This window comes from Coregonus clupeaformis, chromosome 29 (assembly GCF_020615455.1).
Source record: "Coregonus clupeaformis isolate EN_2021a chromosome 29, ASM2061545v1, whole genome shotgun sequence".
NCBI classification, from domain to species: domain Eukaryota; kingdom Metazoa; phylum Chordata; class Actinopteri; order Salmoniformes; family Salmonidae; genus Coregonus; species Coregonus clupeaformis.
Genome location: NC_059220.1, coordinates 35,373,366 through 35,390,737, shown reverse-complemented (window position 1 = coordinate 35,390,737; position 17,372 = coordinate 35,373,366). Strand labels below are relative to the sequence as shown.

The 17,372-nt window shown below is 45.0% G+C and overlaps 1 protein-coding gene and 1 long non-coding RNA gene across 4 annotated transcripts; both read right to left on the bottom strand.

Annotated features, from left to right (window-relative positions):
• Window positions 1–1,013: 1,013 nt before the first annotated feature.
• LOC121572840 lies at window positions 1,014–3,373 on the bottom strand. Of its 2 annotated transcripts, none has more exons than XR_006001922.1 (5): window positions 3,193–3,373; window positions 2,646–3,002; window positions 1,969–2,114; window positions 1,689–1,808; window positions 1,014–1,091 (listed from the first exon to the last, which is right to left on the bottom strand). It is a non-coding gene; the product is annotated as an uncharacterized LOC121572840 (long non-coding RNA). The 2 variants fall into 2 exon arrangements; XR_006001923.1 differs by having other exon boundaries at window positions 1,979–2,114.
• An 891-nt stretch (window positions 3,374–4,264) lies between these two features.
• htr1fa (5-hydroxytryptamine (serotonin) receptor 1Fa) lies at window positions 4,265–17,071 on the bottom strand. 2 transcript variants are annotated; one of them, XM_041884871.1, is made up of 4 exons: window positions 16,903–17,071; window positions 6,796–6,998; window positions 6,400–6,669; window positions 4,265–5,651 (listed from the first exon to the last, which is right to left on the bottom strand). In XM_041884871.1, exons 3-4 carry the CDS (start codon window positions 6,666–6,668, stop codon window positions 4,781–4,783), a joined length of 1,140 nt encoding a protein of 379 aa, XP_041740805.1. In that variant the 5' UTR covers window position 6,669; window positions 6,796–6,998; window positions 16,903–17,071; the 3' UTR covers window positions 4,265–4,780. The 2 variants fall into 2 exon arrangements, with proteins under 2 accessions (XP_041740805.1, XP_041740806.1); XM_041884872.1 differs by having other exon boundaries at window positions 6,882–6,998.
• Between the last annotated feature and the right edge of the window lie 301 nt (window positions 17,072–17,372).

Below are 17,372 nucleotides of genomic sequence, written 5' to 3'. Positions count from 1 at the left end.
TTAGCTATTCTACGAGTGGTCTGAGGCAGTTGGTAAATAACAAGCGTTTTCAAGTGAAACTTTACAAACAACGTTTTTTTCGGAAACGAAGGATGAACTTAGCCTTAAGATGCTTTTGGGAAACCGGGCTCTGGTTACTGAAAAGACATGTTTATGAGGCCTGTGTCACTGATGCTCACCAGACACACAGCACTGTGTAGTCTGTGACTGGCCTAGCCAGGGGGGTGGGAGACTGGGCTGGAGGGGTACACCAGGGGTACACCAGAAACCCCCTGACCCAAAGCCTGCCTGCCTCTCTCTGGTCCAAAACAATTTAGGGGGCTGGTTTCCAGAAAACTTTGTAACCAAACGTAGCGAGAGATATTATATGGCTCTGATGCAGACAGTTTTTTATTAGTTCAGAAATGTTTCTATAGTCAGTTAAAATCTTTTGGGGCCAGATACCTTTGTCTGGCATGGTAACATCATTTCGAAAAAGTACGAATAAATATTCTTCTAATATGAACAATCCAGTTTCATGTCCATTCAGATATACAACTGAGCCAACCTAGCAGAGAGCTTGCACTATAGGGGTTTCGGTCTGGGTTGCTGCTATAAACTTGCTTACCAATGTATTTTTGAAAAGCATGATACAAATAAAAAGTGATTGGTTGGTTGATTGATTAATGGAAACCTGCACAGCTCCCCATAGAGAGCACAGCACTACTGTATGAGTTCTATAGTAACAAAAGAAACACTAATATAAACCTGTATTCATACCCAATGGAAAACCACAACACTGTCCTCTGCTGGGGACTTCACATAACAACAATAACAATGCATTCACAGACAGTATCAAAGGATATACGGAATTATTGAATAATAGTGTTTGCATTATACAGTGTGTGTGTATGTAGTGTAGCAGGGTCTTACCCTGGGTGATGGTCCTGAGGATGATGGGAGAGGAGACGTGTGTGGGGACTGGGGCTCCTGCAGAGAGGAGGCGGTGGGGGGGGTCCTGGTCTTCAGGGGGCCGCTGGGGTCCTGCTGCTGGGTCGGAGCCCTGGGTACCTCTTCACCAGATGCCGCAGAGTGGACGACAGAGCCACGGTCTACACACATAGAAGCACACACAGTCACACACACAAATGTGCCCACACACACACAGTCAGTGGGAGACCAGCGTTTATGTTTCATACAGAGATTATGTTTCTGGCCTGTTTCTGGTTCAAACTCAACATGTTGCAGTAATACTACAGCATGTGATTCCAGTTTAAACATCAAGCATATCAAATAGCTGCCCTGACACTGCCTGACAAACACACACAGACACACACGTTTCAGTTCTGCGTTGTGTTGGATCCGGGATGGCATCTATGCTGGCTGTTGACTCACTGGGCTGGGCATGTTTTCATTGAGAACCAGATAGAGATACTGGGTCCCATTCTATCCAGCGGGGTCTGAGCCTCTGTCAGTGAGATGTCTGTTCCCCAGCCATACACACAGCCTGTTCTAATGTACCCAACACTAATAAACCACATACTGGCCAGGCCAGCACAGGACACAGTCCAACACACAGGATTTAATAAAATAATGTTGAAACTCAACTGGACGTTAAATCAAAGGCTTTCTCACAGCTGGGAGGAGAATGTGGTCTTATTTTGTTTGTGGTGTTGTGTTGTGTTGAATTGTGTAGTTTAGTGTATTACCTGTGTGCTGTTGTCTATTTCTCTCAGGCTCCAGTGTATAAACTTGATCAGGGACAGGGTGACAGAGGGGTCTGATGATGCAGAGACCTGCTGCAGCTGCTTTACCAACGGACGCAACACCTAGAGACAGGACAACAACAACACAATATAAACAATACAATATAAACCACAAAACAGAGGATCAACACAAAGCCTGGGACATCATAACAACATAAACACATGGCTAAACAAGCCAAAACAACCGCCAACCCCCCGGCCTAGTCCAGTCCAGACCTCCCACCTTAGAGCACCTGTGGTTGAGAGAGACAGCTGGAGACTTGTGCTGCTGACCCTGGGCTGTCCTGCGGAGGAAACGCCTGTCCGTCTAGAACCCAGTCCAATAGCAAAGTCAGCAGCCTGAGAGGGGCAGGCAGGACTTACACTGCCCTGCAGAATGAGACAACCAGAAACACTCATCACTGTCATCATCATCAATATTATGTATGGTTGGGGCAGTGGTATCCAAAGTCGGGGTCGCAACGCCAAAATTGAGTACAGACTTAGGCCTATGGGACAATTTACACACGTTTTTGAGAAAGATCATTTGAATAATCTGATCATTTATTTTATTTTCATTTTGATAACAGATGAAAATGCAATGAATTTAAGGTTATTTGTTGATGTAAAAATCTAAATGTACCAATTTTAAGGCTTATGGGCAAATTTACAAACGTTTTTGAGAAAGATGATTTGAATAATTGTTTTCTTTTCATTTTGATAAGAGATGAAAATGCAATGAATTTAAGGTTATTTGTTGATGTAAAAATGTAAATGTACAGATTTTAAGATTGCGTTACTAAATCTGGGATGGCGTTGCGATACTTTTTTGGGGGGGGAAATGGTGTCCGTCTGGCGGAAAAAATCCCCGCTGAAAAAGTTTAAATATCACTGGGTTAGGTTCTGAGTATACTCACACACCACTTCAAGTATGTGTGTGTACCTCCTCCTGCTCTAGCAGTCTATTTTCTCTGTCCTGGAGCTGGGCCGACCACTGTTGCTGGCTCAAACGCTATGCCTGTAGTTGTTCGTAGATGTGCAGCATCTCCTGGTAGACCTGTCCCATCACTGAGGGGCAGGAGGAAGAGAATACAGTGGAGGACACCTGCTGCCTCACCCCTCTCACCCCCTGGGTTGGTGACAGCCTGGAACAGCTCTGTTTTAACCTCTTATCTCCCTGGTGGTGGTGCGTCGACACCTGGGGGACTTCACCACTCTCTGCTGCTCAACATGGTAGTGTCTTCCACTCAGCCCAGCTGCTTTCTGCTCTGTAGAGACCTAGCGATCATATGCCAATAGTTAGCTTAATAGTTAGCTATAGCATGTTCAGTCACTGCATGTACGTGCAAAACCTAGTAGTACGTTTATATAACAAACTACCTAGATAGCTAGCTCGCTAGTCGTGGTTGTTCCCTTGGTAACGAGGGATCCAGCTAGCTAAATAGTAAAGCTAAGCAGGCAAACTAACCCGTTTCCTCTCCTGATATTTCCTTTTCAGCCTCTAAATCATAACGTCCACATCGCTCTCTGACGATTCGTTGCTCATTTTGAGGTTTCACACAGATGGATTGTTGTTCAACAAACTCCAAAACAAAATCACAGTCAACTTGTTGTCATTTTGAATTCTGTGCATTTTTGATCAACCGGAAATGAAATACCTGCTGTCATCCTGAGGAGGGCGCCATTACACAACAATTCTGACATTGTGCTCGTGCTGTCTGTGGGACGGTCACTGCTGTTGAAGCCTTCTGTGTTCAGTGCTGGGATGAATCTATCAACCTGTTCAACATGCTGTCAATTTATAAACTCACATGTATAGGCTACATTCAGATACTGTTAAGACCAGCTATCCCTTCCTTCAGAATAATGTAAAATTGTAATATTAGTTCCCCACCCAGATGGTATTTAGCAGGTTAAAGTTGAGATAGATTTCATACTGTATGAATCATAGAATACCTAATCTCTACCCTGCTATACTGTAGATACTGTCTGGGTGTAGAGGGAGGAACCACAGTTTGAGGGAACTGTACCATCAGAGGGGAGGCACGTTCCATAAAACCATGCCATCCCCCCTCTTTCTAGTGTCATAGGTGTCATATTCTCCTTATGAGAATACACTGTATCACATTCTCATTTTAAAACCATATCATTTTGTTATTAATTTAAAAAACAAATCCCCCTACATTTGCCTCACAAAAAATGCCCCCTGGAACTACAGTAAAGAAAATATGTGCTATTCTAAATGTATGAGTGGGAGTAGAATAATGGGTTTTCCAGCACTTCCTGTGCACACTCATTATCCTGCTGTGCTTAGGAGTGTTCTGGAACAGAGCTCTCTGTGCTACTGGTGGAGGAAAAGGGTGGGGCAACTCTCTTCCTCCTTAATCAGCTATAGAGCTATAGAGGTCTCTGTATTAAGACCACAGAATATAAAGTACCCATACGGCAGATAAGATCAAAGTTGCACTGTATAAGTGGAATATTTACTGTAGTTTATTAACAACACTTTAAACACTACTTTGGTGGGTTAAACAAAAATAATGATCACAACAAATATTGTTTGGGGAATAAAAGTTGAAATTCTTTTGATATGTTTTATTTCAGATATGTCTACAGAGCAGACTAGCTTGGGGAGGTTGATAGTTATAGAACAGACAGAAACACCATGGTAAGCTATTCTGTTTCAGTCTGTTTTTGTCCTTTCAATGTCATTAAACACCATCCCGGCCACGTCAATAACCCATCCAAACAAGAAAATGATGATCTCAGGGCTCTCCATAAATAGACTCTTATGGATCTGAGGTCCTCCTAACTTACCTCCAGAGCTCAGCAATGTGCCAGTCCCATTAGACTGACCTGGCTGGAGTGTCTCATAGTCTTGACAGAGTCTTACAGGTCATTTTCTCCAGTAAAACATTTTAAGTCTCTTGTCTTTACTCTCTGTCGATAGTCTCTGATCTCAGGCAGTCAGATACCATCCCGGGCCCAACACAACTCAGAACTGAAAGCCGTGCACGTGTTTGTGTGTGTGTGCATGTGTGTCCTCTCCGTCTGTGTCAGAGGCGATGCCTACACCTAACCAGTCTCTGGAAGGCCTTCTTAAAGTCCTCATTGAAGATAGTGTAGATGAGAGGGTTGATGAGGGAGTTGAGGTACCCCAGCCAGGTGAGGAAGTCAGCCAGCTCTATGGAGGTGCTGCAGGAGCCACATGTGTTGATGATCACCTCCTTCAGGAAGAAAGGCAGCCAGCAGACCACGAAGGCCCCCAGTATCAGCCCTAGTGTAGATGCAGCCCGCCGCTCCCTGGTCCCCGAGATACGCTGCCGTCTCAACGAACACTCACGCTCCTGCCTCGACTCACTTTGGGGACTCTTTACAGTAATGCGCACGCGGTCTCCCTCTGTGGTGGGGTCTGAGTAGGACTTCTCCTGGGGGTTCAGGGTGTCGGGACTATGGGGGTCCCCATTAGGGGGGCAGGAGGGGAGGGTGGTTCCGTTGACCATGGAGGAGTGTTGGCTGGCCCCCCTGCTGGCCCCCCTGCGGAGGTACAGAGTCTGAGCTGCTCTGTAGATCTTATAGTAGAGGATGAGGATGAGGAGCAGGGGGATATAGAAGGCTCCCAGGGTGGAGTAGAGGGTAAAGGCGATGTGGTGGTGAGTTATCAGACACTGGTCCTCTTCCGGCTCCCCACCATGGTTCCTCCACAGGAGAGGGGGAAGGGATATGAGGACGGACAGAAACCAGACCACGCCGACAGTGATCCCGGCTCGGAGGCTAGTGCGTTTGTGTGAATACTCCACGGCGTCAGTGATGGCCCGGTAGCGGTCTAGAGCAATGGCTGCCAGGTGGAGGATGGAACAGGTGCAGCAGGTGATGTCAACACTCAGCCACATGTAACACACAGACTCTCCCATCTGCCAGCTCTCCCTGAGAATTCAGACAGAATAATGATAGTGATTATGTTTGTTACAGCACTTCATTATTAAGTACTTTATTATAATGCTCACAAACTGTACACTGAGTGAACAAAACATTAAGAACACCTGCTCTTTCCATGACATAGACTGACCAGTTGAATCCAGGTAAACGCTATGATCCCTGATTGATGTCACTTGTTAAATCCACTTCAATCAGTGTAGATGATTGAAGTGGAGACAGGTTAAAGAAGGATTTTTAAGCCTTGAGATAATTGAGACATGGATTGTGTATGTGTGCCATTCAGAGGGTGAATGGGCAAGACAAAAGATTGAAGTACCTTTGAACGGGGGTATGGTAGTAGGTGCCAGGCGCACGGTTTGTGTCAAGAACTGCAACGCTGCTGGGTTTTTCACTCTCAACAGTTTCCCGTGTGTATCAAGAATGGTCCACCACCCAAAGGACCAGCTTAATTGACACAACTGTGGGAAGCATTGGAGTCAACATGGGCCAGCATCCCTGTGGAACGCTTTGACACCTTGTAGAGTCCATGCCCCAACGAATTGAGGGAGTTCTGAGGGCAAAAGGGGGGTTGCAACTCATTATTAGCAAGGTGTTCTTAATGTTTTGTACACTCAGTGTATACTTTGATAAAATAAGTATTTTAAGCATATATGGGCATCTGAAATGCTGTAAGACACTTTATGCTGCAATACAAATCAATCAATTGTGCAAAAATTCGTTGAATCTATGTAGCAACCTCTGTATGTAGAGGATGCTGAATGGCATGACCAAGATGGCCACCAGCAGGTCTGTCACCGCCAAAGAGCAGATCAGGTAGTTGGCCGGGTGATGCAACTTCCTGGTTACGATGATGGCTGTGATCACCAGGGAGTTGATGGCTGTTGTCATGACAGCGAGCAGGGACAGGGTGAGGGTGAGGAGGATCTTACTTGGGGGGGTTATAGAAACCTCTTCACCCCCATCGCCCAGGGAGAAGAACCCCTCTGTACAGTTAGACAAGTCCATCCTAGAGAGGAGAGGAGAAGAGGGGAGGGGAAGGGAAAGGGGGGAGGAGAGGAGAGGAGGATAAGGGTCTGCAAAAAGGCTAGCTGTATATAGATGAACGGTGCGTAAGAGTTCAAAACGTACTCACACTCAAACCATGTAGATAAGGACTTCAGAAAGACCAGACATGATGAATGAACCTTAATCCTCCATAGCTGTAAAAGCTGTGTGTACCTCTGTAAAGTGTGTTCATTGGTGTGTCTCCTCCAGCAGTAACCCCTGTGTCAGTAGCTTCTTATCCGCAGGCTCTCTGGTCTCTCTGGACTCAACAATGATGTCACACACACACACCTGGAGAGAGAGAGAGAGAGAGAGAGAGAGAGAGAGAGAGAGAGAGAGAAGAGAAAGAATCAACAATGAGAGTCCAGCTGCTGATTTCATAACCCCCACCCCCCAACTACCCACATACATACTCACCCTTGATGAAATCACTGATCAAAGCCATGACCCTCATCACATGCACGCACACGTGCAAACACACACGCGCATACACACAGTGCAACACTGATCAAAGGGAGTACAATCTGCACAAAAGGAGACGCTCATCTCTGTGTGTGGTTTGGTGTGTGTGTTTTGTGTATGTGTGTGCGTTTGTCTGTGTGTGTGTGTGTATCTGTGTGTGGATACTTGTCCCTGAAGACAGTATTTCTGTACTCTAGCTACCACTTCTTTAGAGTTTATCAATAAAGAAGTGAAACTAAGTGCATTCAACAGTTTTCATATGAAAGCACTCATCATGCTGATTTCCTTGTATTTCTACAGTTAGCTGTGAGAAGACTGTTTCAAGGTGGAACAGTTGTCATAGCAACTATGACTTTCTTTTTGTGAAGGATGGATTTGAAGAAAAGCACAACTCAAGTTAGATAAACTCTCAGACATCATTAAATGTACACATATGCATGCACGATCACACATCAGAAACATTGCCTAGCTAAACATTGCCTCTCTCTCTCTTTCTCTACCTCTCTCTCTTTCTCTAACTCTCTCTCTCTCTCTCTCTCTCTCTCTACCTTACCTGCTGTCTCGACCTCTGAATGCTCGGCTGTGAAAAGCCAACTGACATTTACTCCTGAGGTGCTGACATGTTGCACCCGCTACAACCACTGTGATTATTATTTGACCCTACTGGTCATCTAACAGCCGCGAGCTGCCCAGTGACACAAGACTTCCAGACGAGCTAAACCACTTCTATGCTCGCTTCGAGGCAAGCAACACTGAAGCATGCATGAGAGCACCAGCTGTTCCGGATGACTATGTGATCACGCTCTCCGTAGCCGATGTGAGTAAGACTTTTAAGCAGGTCAACATTCACAAGGCCGCAGGGCCAGACGGATTACCAGGACGTGTACTCCGAGCATGTGCTGACCAACTGGCAAGTCTTCACTGACATTTTCAACATGTCCCTGACTGAGTCTGTAATACCAACATGTTTCAAGCAGACCACCATAGTCCCCGTGCCCAAGGACACTAAGATAACCTGCCTAAATGACCCGTAGCACTGACATCTGTAGCCAAGAAGTGCTTTGAAAGGCTGGTCATGGCTCACATCAACACCATTACCCCAGAAACCCTAGACCCACTCCAATTTGCATACCGCCCCAACAGATCCACAGATTATGCAATCTCTATTGCACTCCACACTGCCCTTTCCCACCTGGACAAGAGGAACACCTACGTGAGAATGCTATTCATTGACTACAGCTCAGCATTCAACACCATAGTGCCCTCAAAGCTCATCACTAAGCTAAGGATCCTGGGACTAAACACCTCCCTCTGCAACTGGATCCTGGACTACCTGACGGGCCGCCCCCAGGTGGTAAGGGTAGGTAACAACACATCTGCCACACTGATCCTCAACACGGGGGCCCCTCAGGGGTGCGTGCTCAGTCCCCTCCTGTACTCCCTGTTCACCCATGACTGCATGGCCAGGCACGACTCCAACACCATCATTAAGTTTGCAGACGACACAACAGTGGTAGGCCTGATCACCGACAACGATGAGACAGCCTATAGGGAGGAGGTCAGAGACCTGGCCGTGTGGTGCCAGGATAACAACCTCTCCGTCACCGTGACCAAGACAAAGGAGATGATTGTGGACTACAGGAAAGAAAAAAGGACTGAGCACGCCCCCATTCTCATCGACGGGGCTGTAGTGGAATAGGTTGAGAGCTTCAAGTTCCTTGGTGTCCACATCACCAACAAACTATCATGGTCCAAACACACCAAGACAGTCGTGAAGAGGGCACGACAAAGCCTATTCCCCCTCAGGAGACACTGACACAGATTTGGCATGGGTCCTCAGATCCTCAAAAAATTATTCAGCTGCACCATCGAGAGCATCCTGACTGGTTGCATCACTGCCTGGTATGGCAACTGCTCGGCCTCCGACCGCAAGGCACTACAGAGGGTAGTGCGTACGGCCCAGTATATCACTGGGGCCAAGCTTCCATCCAGGACCTCTATACCAGGCGGTGTCAGAGGAAGGCCCTCAAAATTGTCAAAGACTCCAGCCACCCTAGTAATAATAATAATAATAATATGCCATTTAGCAGACGCTTTTATCCAAAGCGACTTACAGTCATGCGTGCATACATTTATTTGTGTATAGGTGGTCCCGGGGATCGAACCCACAACCTTGGCGTTACAAGCGCCGTGCTCTACCAGCTGAGCTACAGAGGACCACGTCATAGACTGTTCTCTCTGCTACCGCACGGCAAGCGGTACCGGAGTGCCAAGTCTAGGTCCAAAAGACTTCTCAACAGCTTCTACTCCCAAGCCATAAGACTCCTGAATAGCTAATCATGGCTACCTGGACTATTTGCACTGCCCTCCCACCTCCACCCCCACCCCATCTTTTTACGCTGCTGCTACTCTGTTAATGATTTATGCATAGTCACTTTAACTCTACCCAAATGTACATATTACATTAACTACCTCAACTAGCCTGTGCCCCCCGCACATTGACTCTGCACCGGTTCCCCCCTGTATATAGCCTCCCTACTGTCATTTTATTTGACTTCTGCTCTTTTTTTCTCAACACTTTTTTGTTGTTTTTTTATTTAAAAATAAATGCATTGTTGGTTAAGGGCTGTAAGTAAGCATTTCACTGTAATGTCTACACCTGTTGTATTCGGCGCATGTGGCCAATAACATTTTATTTTATTTTATTTGATCTATGAACGTTTGAACATCTTGAAGAACGATTTGGCATTAATGGTCATGTACTCTTATAATCTCCACCCGGCACGAACAGAAGAGGACTGGCCACTCCTCAGAGCCTGGCTCCTCTCTAGGTTTTTTCCTAGGTTCCTGCCTTTCTAGGGAGTTTTTCCTAGCCACAGTGCTTCTACATCTGCATTGCTTGCTGTTTGGGGTTTTGGGATCTCTTTGTTACATCTGCTCTCCCAAACCTCTCTCCTGTCTGTCAGCATATCACCTGTCTGTGAGTCTGTTCCTCCAGAGTTTACACAATATAGAACACTTCTACTCATTTAAAGTCAAGGAACGGCACATACTGTACTGTAGTAACGCACTGTATTTAAGTATGTAGTGTTTCTCACCAGAGTGGTTCATTTAAACCCGTCAGCTTCAGTGTGTTTGTGTGTGTGTGTGTGTGTGTGTGTGTGTGTGTGTGTGTGTGTGTGTGTGTGTGTGTGTGTGTGTGTTGATTGAAATCATAGGGACTGATACCTGATGCTGTGTAATTGGAATGCACCAATTTAAATGTAAATTTGTGGATTGAAGCGCTAGGACTGGGAGAGTGACATGTCCCCCTGGAGATGCAAAGCTTAGCATGACTAATTTAACAAGCTGGAGGTAGACCTGTTTCAGTTGAACTGGGATTTAAACAGACCTGTTTAATTTGAACTGGGTTTGAAACAGACCTGTTTCAGTAGAACTGAGATTCAAACAGACCTGTTTCAGTTGAACTGAGATTTAAACAGACCTGTTTCAATTGAACTTGGATTTCAAAAGACCTGTTTCAGCCTAGGTTTGGAGTATGAAAATAATGCATCAATCTTTAAAAAATGTCTCCCTCCATCTACACTATCTATCTGTGTTGAGATGTAATCTGCTTCTATAAAGCGCTCTGGAGACAGAGCAGAACAGACAGGACACCAAGCAGCAGTCTACTGAGGTGCAGAGAGACCAGAGGCGGTGAGGTGATACTGGGTGACACACATATGGCATTTGATTATTGTTACTTCAATTGTCAAACACACACACACACACACACACACACAGACAGACACAAACACAGACACACCACCACCACCACCGGTCAATACTGTTACAGACACACTCATCTCCCTGACGACTGTCTCAGGCTGAACTGAGGGATAAGGATGAGTGGCTTCTGTTGGTGGTGAATGTTTGTGGATGAACACACACAAACACGCACACACACTACATGACAAGCAGTGATTACTCTGTATTGATTTGAGTATAATCAGTGGAATGAACTAATTTAGGATGGAGTGTGTGTGTCATGCATACTTCCTCCTCTCAGCAGGATCACATCCTGCTAATTATTCACCTCACTGTATGACTGTGTAATGAGGCACCATGTCTAAGGTGGCTGTATTAGGGTGAGAGACAGGGCCTATTTAAGGTTAGGTGGGCTGCTGTATTAGGGTGAGAGACAGGGCCTATTTAAGGTTAGGTGGGCTGCTGTATTAGGGTGAGAGACAGGGCCTATTTAAGGTTAGGTGGGCTGCTGTATTAGGGTGAGAGACAGTGCCTATTTAAGGTTAGGTGGGCTGCTGTATTAGGGTGAGAGACAGGGCCTATTTAAGGTTAGGTGGGCTGCTGTATTAGGGTGAAAGACAGGGCCTATTTAAGGTTAGGTAGGCTGTTGTATTAGGGTGAGAGACAGGGCCTATTTAAGGTTAGGTGGGCTGCTGTATTAGGGTGAGAGACAGGGCCTATTTAAGGTTAGGTGGGCTGCTGTATTAGGGTGAAAGACAGGGCCTATTTAAGGTTAGGTGGGCTGTTGTATTAGGGTGAGAGACAGGGCCTATTTAAGGTTAGGTGGGCTGCTGTATTAGGGTGAGAGACAGGGCCTATTTAAGGTTAGGTGGGCTGCTGTATTAGGGTGAGAGACAGGGCCTATTTAAGGTTAGGTGGGCTGCTGTATTAGGGTGAGAGCCAGGGCCTATTTAAGGTTAGGTGGGCTGCTGTATTAGGGTGAGAGACAGGGCCTATTTAAGTTTAGGGGGGCTGCTGTATTAGGGTGAGAGACAGGGCCTGTGGTGTATAATAAGGAGTCCCGAAGCAGTACTTGCAGATGAAAATAAATCAGGTTTTATTCCCTATTAGGTCGAGAGCTTCAAGTTCCTCGGGGTCCAAATCACTAAGGACTTAAAATGGTCCACACACACGCACAGTCGTAAAAAAAGGCACGACAGCGCCTCTTCCCCTCAGGAGGTTGAAAAAGTTTGGTATGGGCCCTCAAACCCTCAAAAGGTTCTACAGCTGTACCATTGAGAGCATCTTGACTGGCTGCATCACTGCTTGGTATGGCAACAGCACCACCCTCTACCACTTGACACTACAGAGGGTGGTGCGGACAGCCCAGTACATCATTGGGGCAGAGCTCCCTGCTCATCCAGGACCTCTATATCAGGCGGTGTGAAAGGAAGGCCCGGAAAATCGTTAAAGACGCCAGCCAGCCACCCAAGCCATAGACTGTTCTCTCTGCTTCCGCACGGCAAGAGGTACCAATGCATCAAGTCTGACACCAACAGGCTCCTGAACAGTTTCTATCCCCAAGCCATAAGACTGCTAAATAGCTAACAAAAATGGCTACGTGGACTGAGTTGACCCTTGTATCTATTTAAATGTTTGAACTGTCTCTATGCACACTCACAGGACTCTAGACACTCACGCACACTGACACTCCAACACACACATAACATCCCTTTTATTTAAGCGGGAGGATGTGACTATTCAACAGTATATAACATTATACTGACTCTACACACACGCACACACACTCATATACAATCTTCATTTACACTGCTGCTAATCTGTTTATCTTACTTTTGCATGTTCTTCTTATTTCATATTTTTATTTATTGTGTGTTTTTGTTCTACCTTATGTTATTTTTAGTACTACATTGAAATTGATTACTGCATTGTTGGGTTTAGAGCTTGCAAGAAAGGCATTTCACTGTACTTGTGCACGTGACATTAAAACTTGAAACTTGAAACTTGAAACTATTGGTGGGGAGCCCAGTTGCAGAGAGTGGCGCTTTCCACTGCTATGGTGCTGAGACTGTGAGAGTGCTTTCTTCAGCGCATGGTTGAGAGGCTCTCCGTGGTCCTGAAAATAGATTATTCGGAATAGGCACATTCTCGGACTTACAGGTTAACATGATATTCTTCATATAGTTACAACAGGGCCTGTCTACGGTGGCTGTATTAGGGTGAGAGCCAGGGCCTGTCAAACAGTTGAGTGCCTGTTTTAGTGCAGAATTACTCTGTTTCCCTTTCTGTAGACACAGCCTGTCCCACAGTGATGAATGTATACTTCAGCCATGGTAATAAAACATTGTAGCTCAACATTCAGTACTGTAGCAGTGAACGTGTGTACATACTGTCCCTGTCAGATAACAGGACACTTCTCTCAAGGACTTGGCAGGTGACCAGGGAAGAAAAAGTATGAAAAGTTTAATATATCTTTCCCTCTCAGCAGATTATACATAGGTCTGATGGGGAGAGAGAGAGAGAGAGAGAGAGAGAGAGAGAGAGAGAGAGAGAGAGAGAGAGAGAGAGAGAGAGAGAGAGAGAGAGAGAGATACTATGCTCTGATACTAAGGGTTAAGTGAGAGACACCACCAGGTCTGTTCTATAACCACCGTCTGGCCCAGTGATTGATGTAAAGTATTGAGGTATTTCCTTCTGAAGCTGTGGATATTAAGAAAGAGGCTTTAGAGCAGACAGCTAATTGGTGGTCTTCTGAAGTGAACCTCGGAGGGGCAGAGGATAGACTGTGATCTGTGTTAAGGGTATAAGGCCCTGGGAGAGATCAGTGTTCACACCGCGTTGCTCTCTGCCACGGGACCCTGGGAGTCATTTAGACCAAAACACGTTTAACAGTCTCTTAATAGTGAGACCTTAGATGTACCGTTGGGCCAGCTGGGGTTGTGTTTCATCAAAAACTCAAGAGTAGATTCCAGCACAGAGGAGGGGGACGATGATATGTTGCTCAAACATTCCAATTTGACTGCAAGATCTTTATTTGTTTGAGGATGTAACCTGTCAAGGTATTTTCTGTTCTCTCTTATTCGCCTGACAGAAGAATCCCTTGAATGTTTCATCCTGCTTCCAGACTAAACATTCTGCTTTCAGACTAATCATCAGTGTTTGTAAATAAGACGTCTGTCTGTGATAACTGGAACAGAGGGGGTTTGTGCATAATATCATTACCCACTGGGCACGGATGTCAGTTCAATTTCTAGTTTTGATTTACATTTGGTTGAGTTGTCAACTAAGGTGAATTCATCGTAATATCAACAAAAGAATGTACCATGTCATTGGATTTAGGTTAAACATTGGGTGGAAGAAAGACTAAATGCCCTTACGTTGATGACTTTTTGCAAATCCAATCAGTTTTCCACGTTGATTCAAAGTCATCACATAGATTTATTTGGTTGAAATGGCGTGGAAACAACGTTGATTCAACCAGTTTTTGCCCAGTGGGTAGTTGCAGGATCAAAGCTATACACAAACGAGTCAGAAAACAGTCTCTCTCTTTCTCTCTCTCTTTCTCCTCTGTCTGACAGACAAGAGGGTTTGGCTGAGATAATGTGACTTTTAAAAACTCAATATCCTCACTGCCTCTAGGTTTGAGGGTCACTCATCTGTACCATTTACTATTAAAACCTAACTGCTAATGTCTCGATCTATGATGGATGAATGGTCCAAGGTCTGTCTCAGATCCCCCTGCCTCTCTCCGTCCCTCTATTTCTCCCTCCATTCCTCCCGCTTCCTCCTCCTCTTCCTCAGTAATAACAGAAGACTACAGATTAACGGTTCTCTTCACCAGAGGCAGGGAGGAGATTAAGTCTTTAAAAGTCACAGCTTGTCCTATTCAGTTGGGATGGAAGCCTGGTTCCCAAGAGTCCCACCTCCCCAAGAACTCTCCTCTCAGAGGGAAGACTAGTCTGGGATCAGGGCTGAGGAGCTGTGGAGAGAGAGGCAGTCAATGGGAGGACGGCTCTGAAGCAAAGATTTGACTGTCTGCGGGACTTTAATGAGAAAACAGTTGTCAGATAATGTCTCACTCTAAACTGTGCAGCTACTTAACACTCTTACAGTATGTCTACTCCCCAACACATCCATCTCTCTTCTGTGCTCTCTGCTCTGCTGGTTCAATACCCCCTCCTCCACTCTCTCTCCCTCCCCCCTCTCTCTTTCCATAGAGCATCCTCATTCCATAGAGCATCCATATTATTTTGCACTATGGCCTATTTATTCCCTTACCTCCATAACTTACTAAATTTGCACACACTGTTTATAGATTTTCTATTTTTCTATTGTGTTATTGACTGTATGTTTATGTTTATCCCATATGTAACTCTGTGTTGTTGTTGTTTTTTATCGCACTGCTTTGCTTTATCTTGGCCAGGTCGCAGTTGTAAATGAGCTTGTTCTCAACTGGCCTACCTGGTTAAATAAACATTTACATTTACATTTACGTCATTTAGCAGACGCTCTTATCCAGAGAGACTTACAAATTGGTGCATTCACCTTATAGCCAGTGGGATAACCACTTTACAATATGTTTTTTTTATTATAAAATATTTTTTGGGGGGGGGGGTAAGGGGTGGGGGTAGAAGGATTACTTTATCCTATCCCAGGTATTCCTTAAAGAGGTGGGGTTTCAAGTGTCTCCGGAAGGTGGTGAGTGACTCCGCTGTCCTGGCGTCGTGAGGGAGCTTGTTCCACCATTGGGGTGCCAGAGCAGCGAACAGTTTTGACTGGGCTGATCAAAATAAAATCCTCACCTTCTCTCCTACTATACATCTCTCAGTTTCAAACAGGCAACTGGTGCTAATTGCTTGGTAGCAAGGTTATTATAGTTTTGTGTTTTTATATTCGTTTTTATTTCAATTTGTTTGAAATTAAGTTTAGCTTCAATTCGTTTTCAGACCTGTTTTACTAGTTGTTGTTTTTTGTTTGAGTTGTATAAAAACATTTCTCTTTCGTTTTTATATTATTTCGTTTCAGTTTTAGTTTGAGTGTTAATAGCGGATTTCGTCCCTGTTAACTAGTGATAGCTAGTGATAGTGATGCACAAACCTGCCCTATTTGAAACATCACCATCTCCTAGTAAAAAAAAAAAAAAAAACGGGTTTGTTAATTATTTTATTTCAGTTTACAAAATTGTTTTTTCATGTTTAGTTTTAGTTTCAGTTTTCGTTTACTATAATAACCTTGTTTGGTAGAAGTTGCTCCAAGACCGAAGACTGACCCTCCTCCCCTAATGGTCCATGCGGGTAAGGGGGATTTATAGGGGTTACTGATCCTAGATCTGTTCCTAAGGGCAACTACAGCTTGTGCCCTACCCACTCTCCTTTGGGAATGACCATCACATTGTATAGGCCCTACATGTAAATTCCTGGCTGGCAAAGATGTCTATTGAAGTTGCAATTCAGCTGACCAGCATAATCAATAGCAACTAGTTTATCTACTACTGCTCTGAACGCTTGATCTCATTAGAGAATGGGTCAAATAAATCATTAAATTAGAGACATAAAGCCAGGGGATGAAGAAGAGGAGGATAATGTATGAAGGGAAAGGGGAAGATGGAAAGGGGGATGAAATAAAAGGGATAGTGAAGGTTCTCGTCTCCCTGCTAGTCAACTATAGGTGGTCGTCTTCTTAACAGACTGACAGGAAATCCATATAAATCATTATGGATTGGAACAGATGCAGCAGCCTATCTTCATTAAATATATAATGCACAGGACCATGAGACAAGACCAGGGAGATAATTATTATTCAAACACTATTAAAACAATTGTAATTTCAATTAAACAAATGCTGTGGAAGGAAATGGTTCCAGCTGCAAACCATTTATTATAGTTCGACACATAAAAATCTACTTATTATTGTTCACATCTGCAATTATTTCTAATCTACAATAGTATAAAAACAGACAGTGAATAAACACGCAGCATCTCCTCACCTGTGTTCTCAACGGCGATAAAACTGTCCGTTAATCTGATGATCTGTTGAATAGTCACATCCTCCCGCTCATGTTTCCGTCCCTGGCCACGGTTTTAGGGTTTGACCGGGGCGGAGGAGGTGAGGAGGAGGGGATATAGCTCAATCCCACACAGCGACGCGAAGACCATCTTCTGTTACCGACGTCTGTCAGAAATCCGACCCGTCCAAACACGAATGCGCAATTGGGAGAGCGCACGGTTGGTCCACCTACAGTTAATCTCGTGCTGGTGCACCAGCGCTCAGGGAATGGAGCTATAGGTATCTGCGCGAAAAGGTGCAACAGTCTGTGCTTGTGGATGCAGGTCACCCGTGATACAAATCAGTACACTCTAAAAAATGCGCTGTTGGGTTACATGAATGATCCAATAGATTGGGTTACTTGAATTACCCCAAAATGTGGTTATTTTGACCAGTGACAGTCGGTGCCGT

What these genes read in the sequence shown, in the direction of transcription:
- htr1fa (XM_041884871.1), bottom strand. Translation starts at nt 6,668, where the DNA reads ATGGACTTGTCTAACTGTACAGAGGGGTTCTTCTCCCTGGGCGATGGG. An exon ending in AGCATCCTCTACATACAGAG is followed by an intron (nt 5,652 to 6,399) that starts GTTGCTACATAG and finishes CTGAATTCTCAG; the next exon opens with GGAGAGCTGGCAGATGGGAG.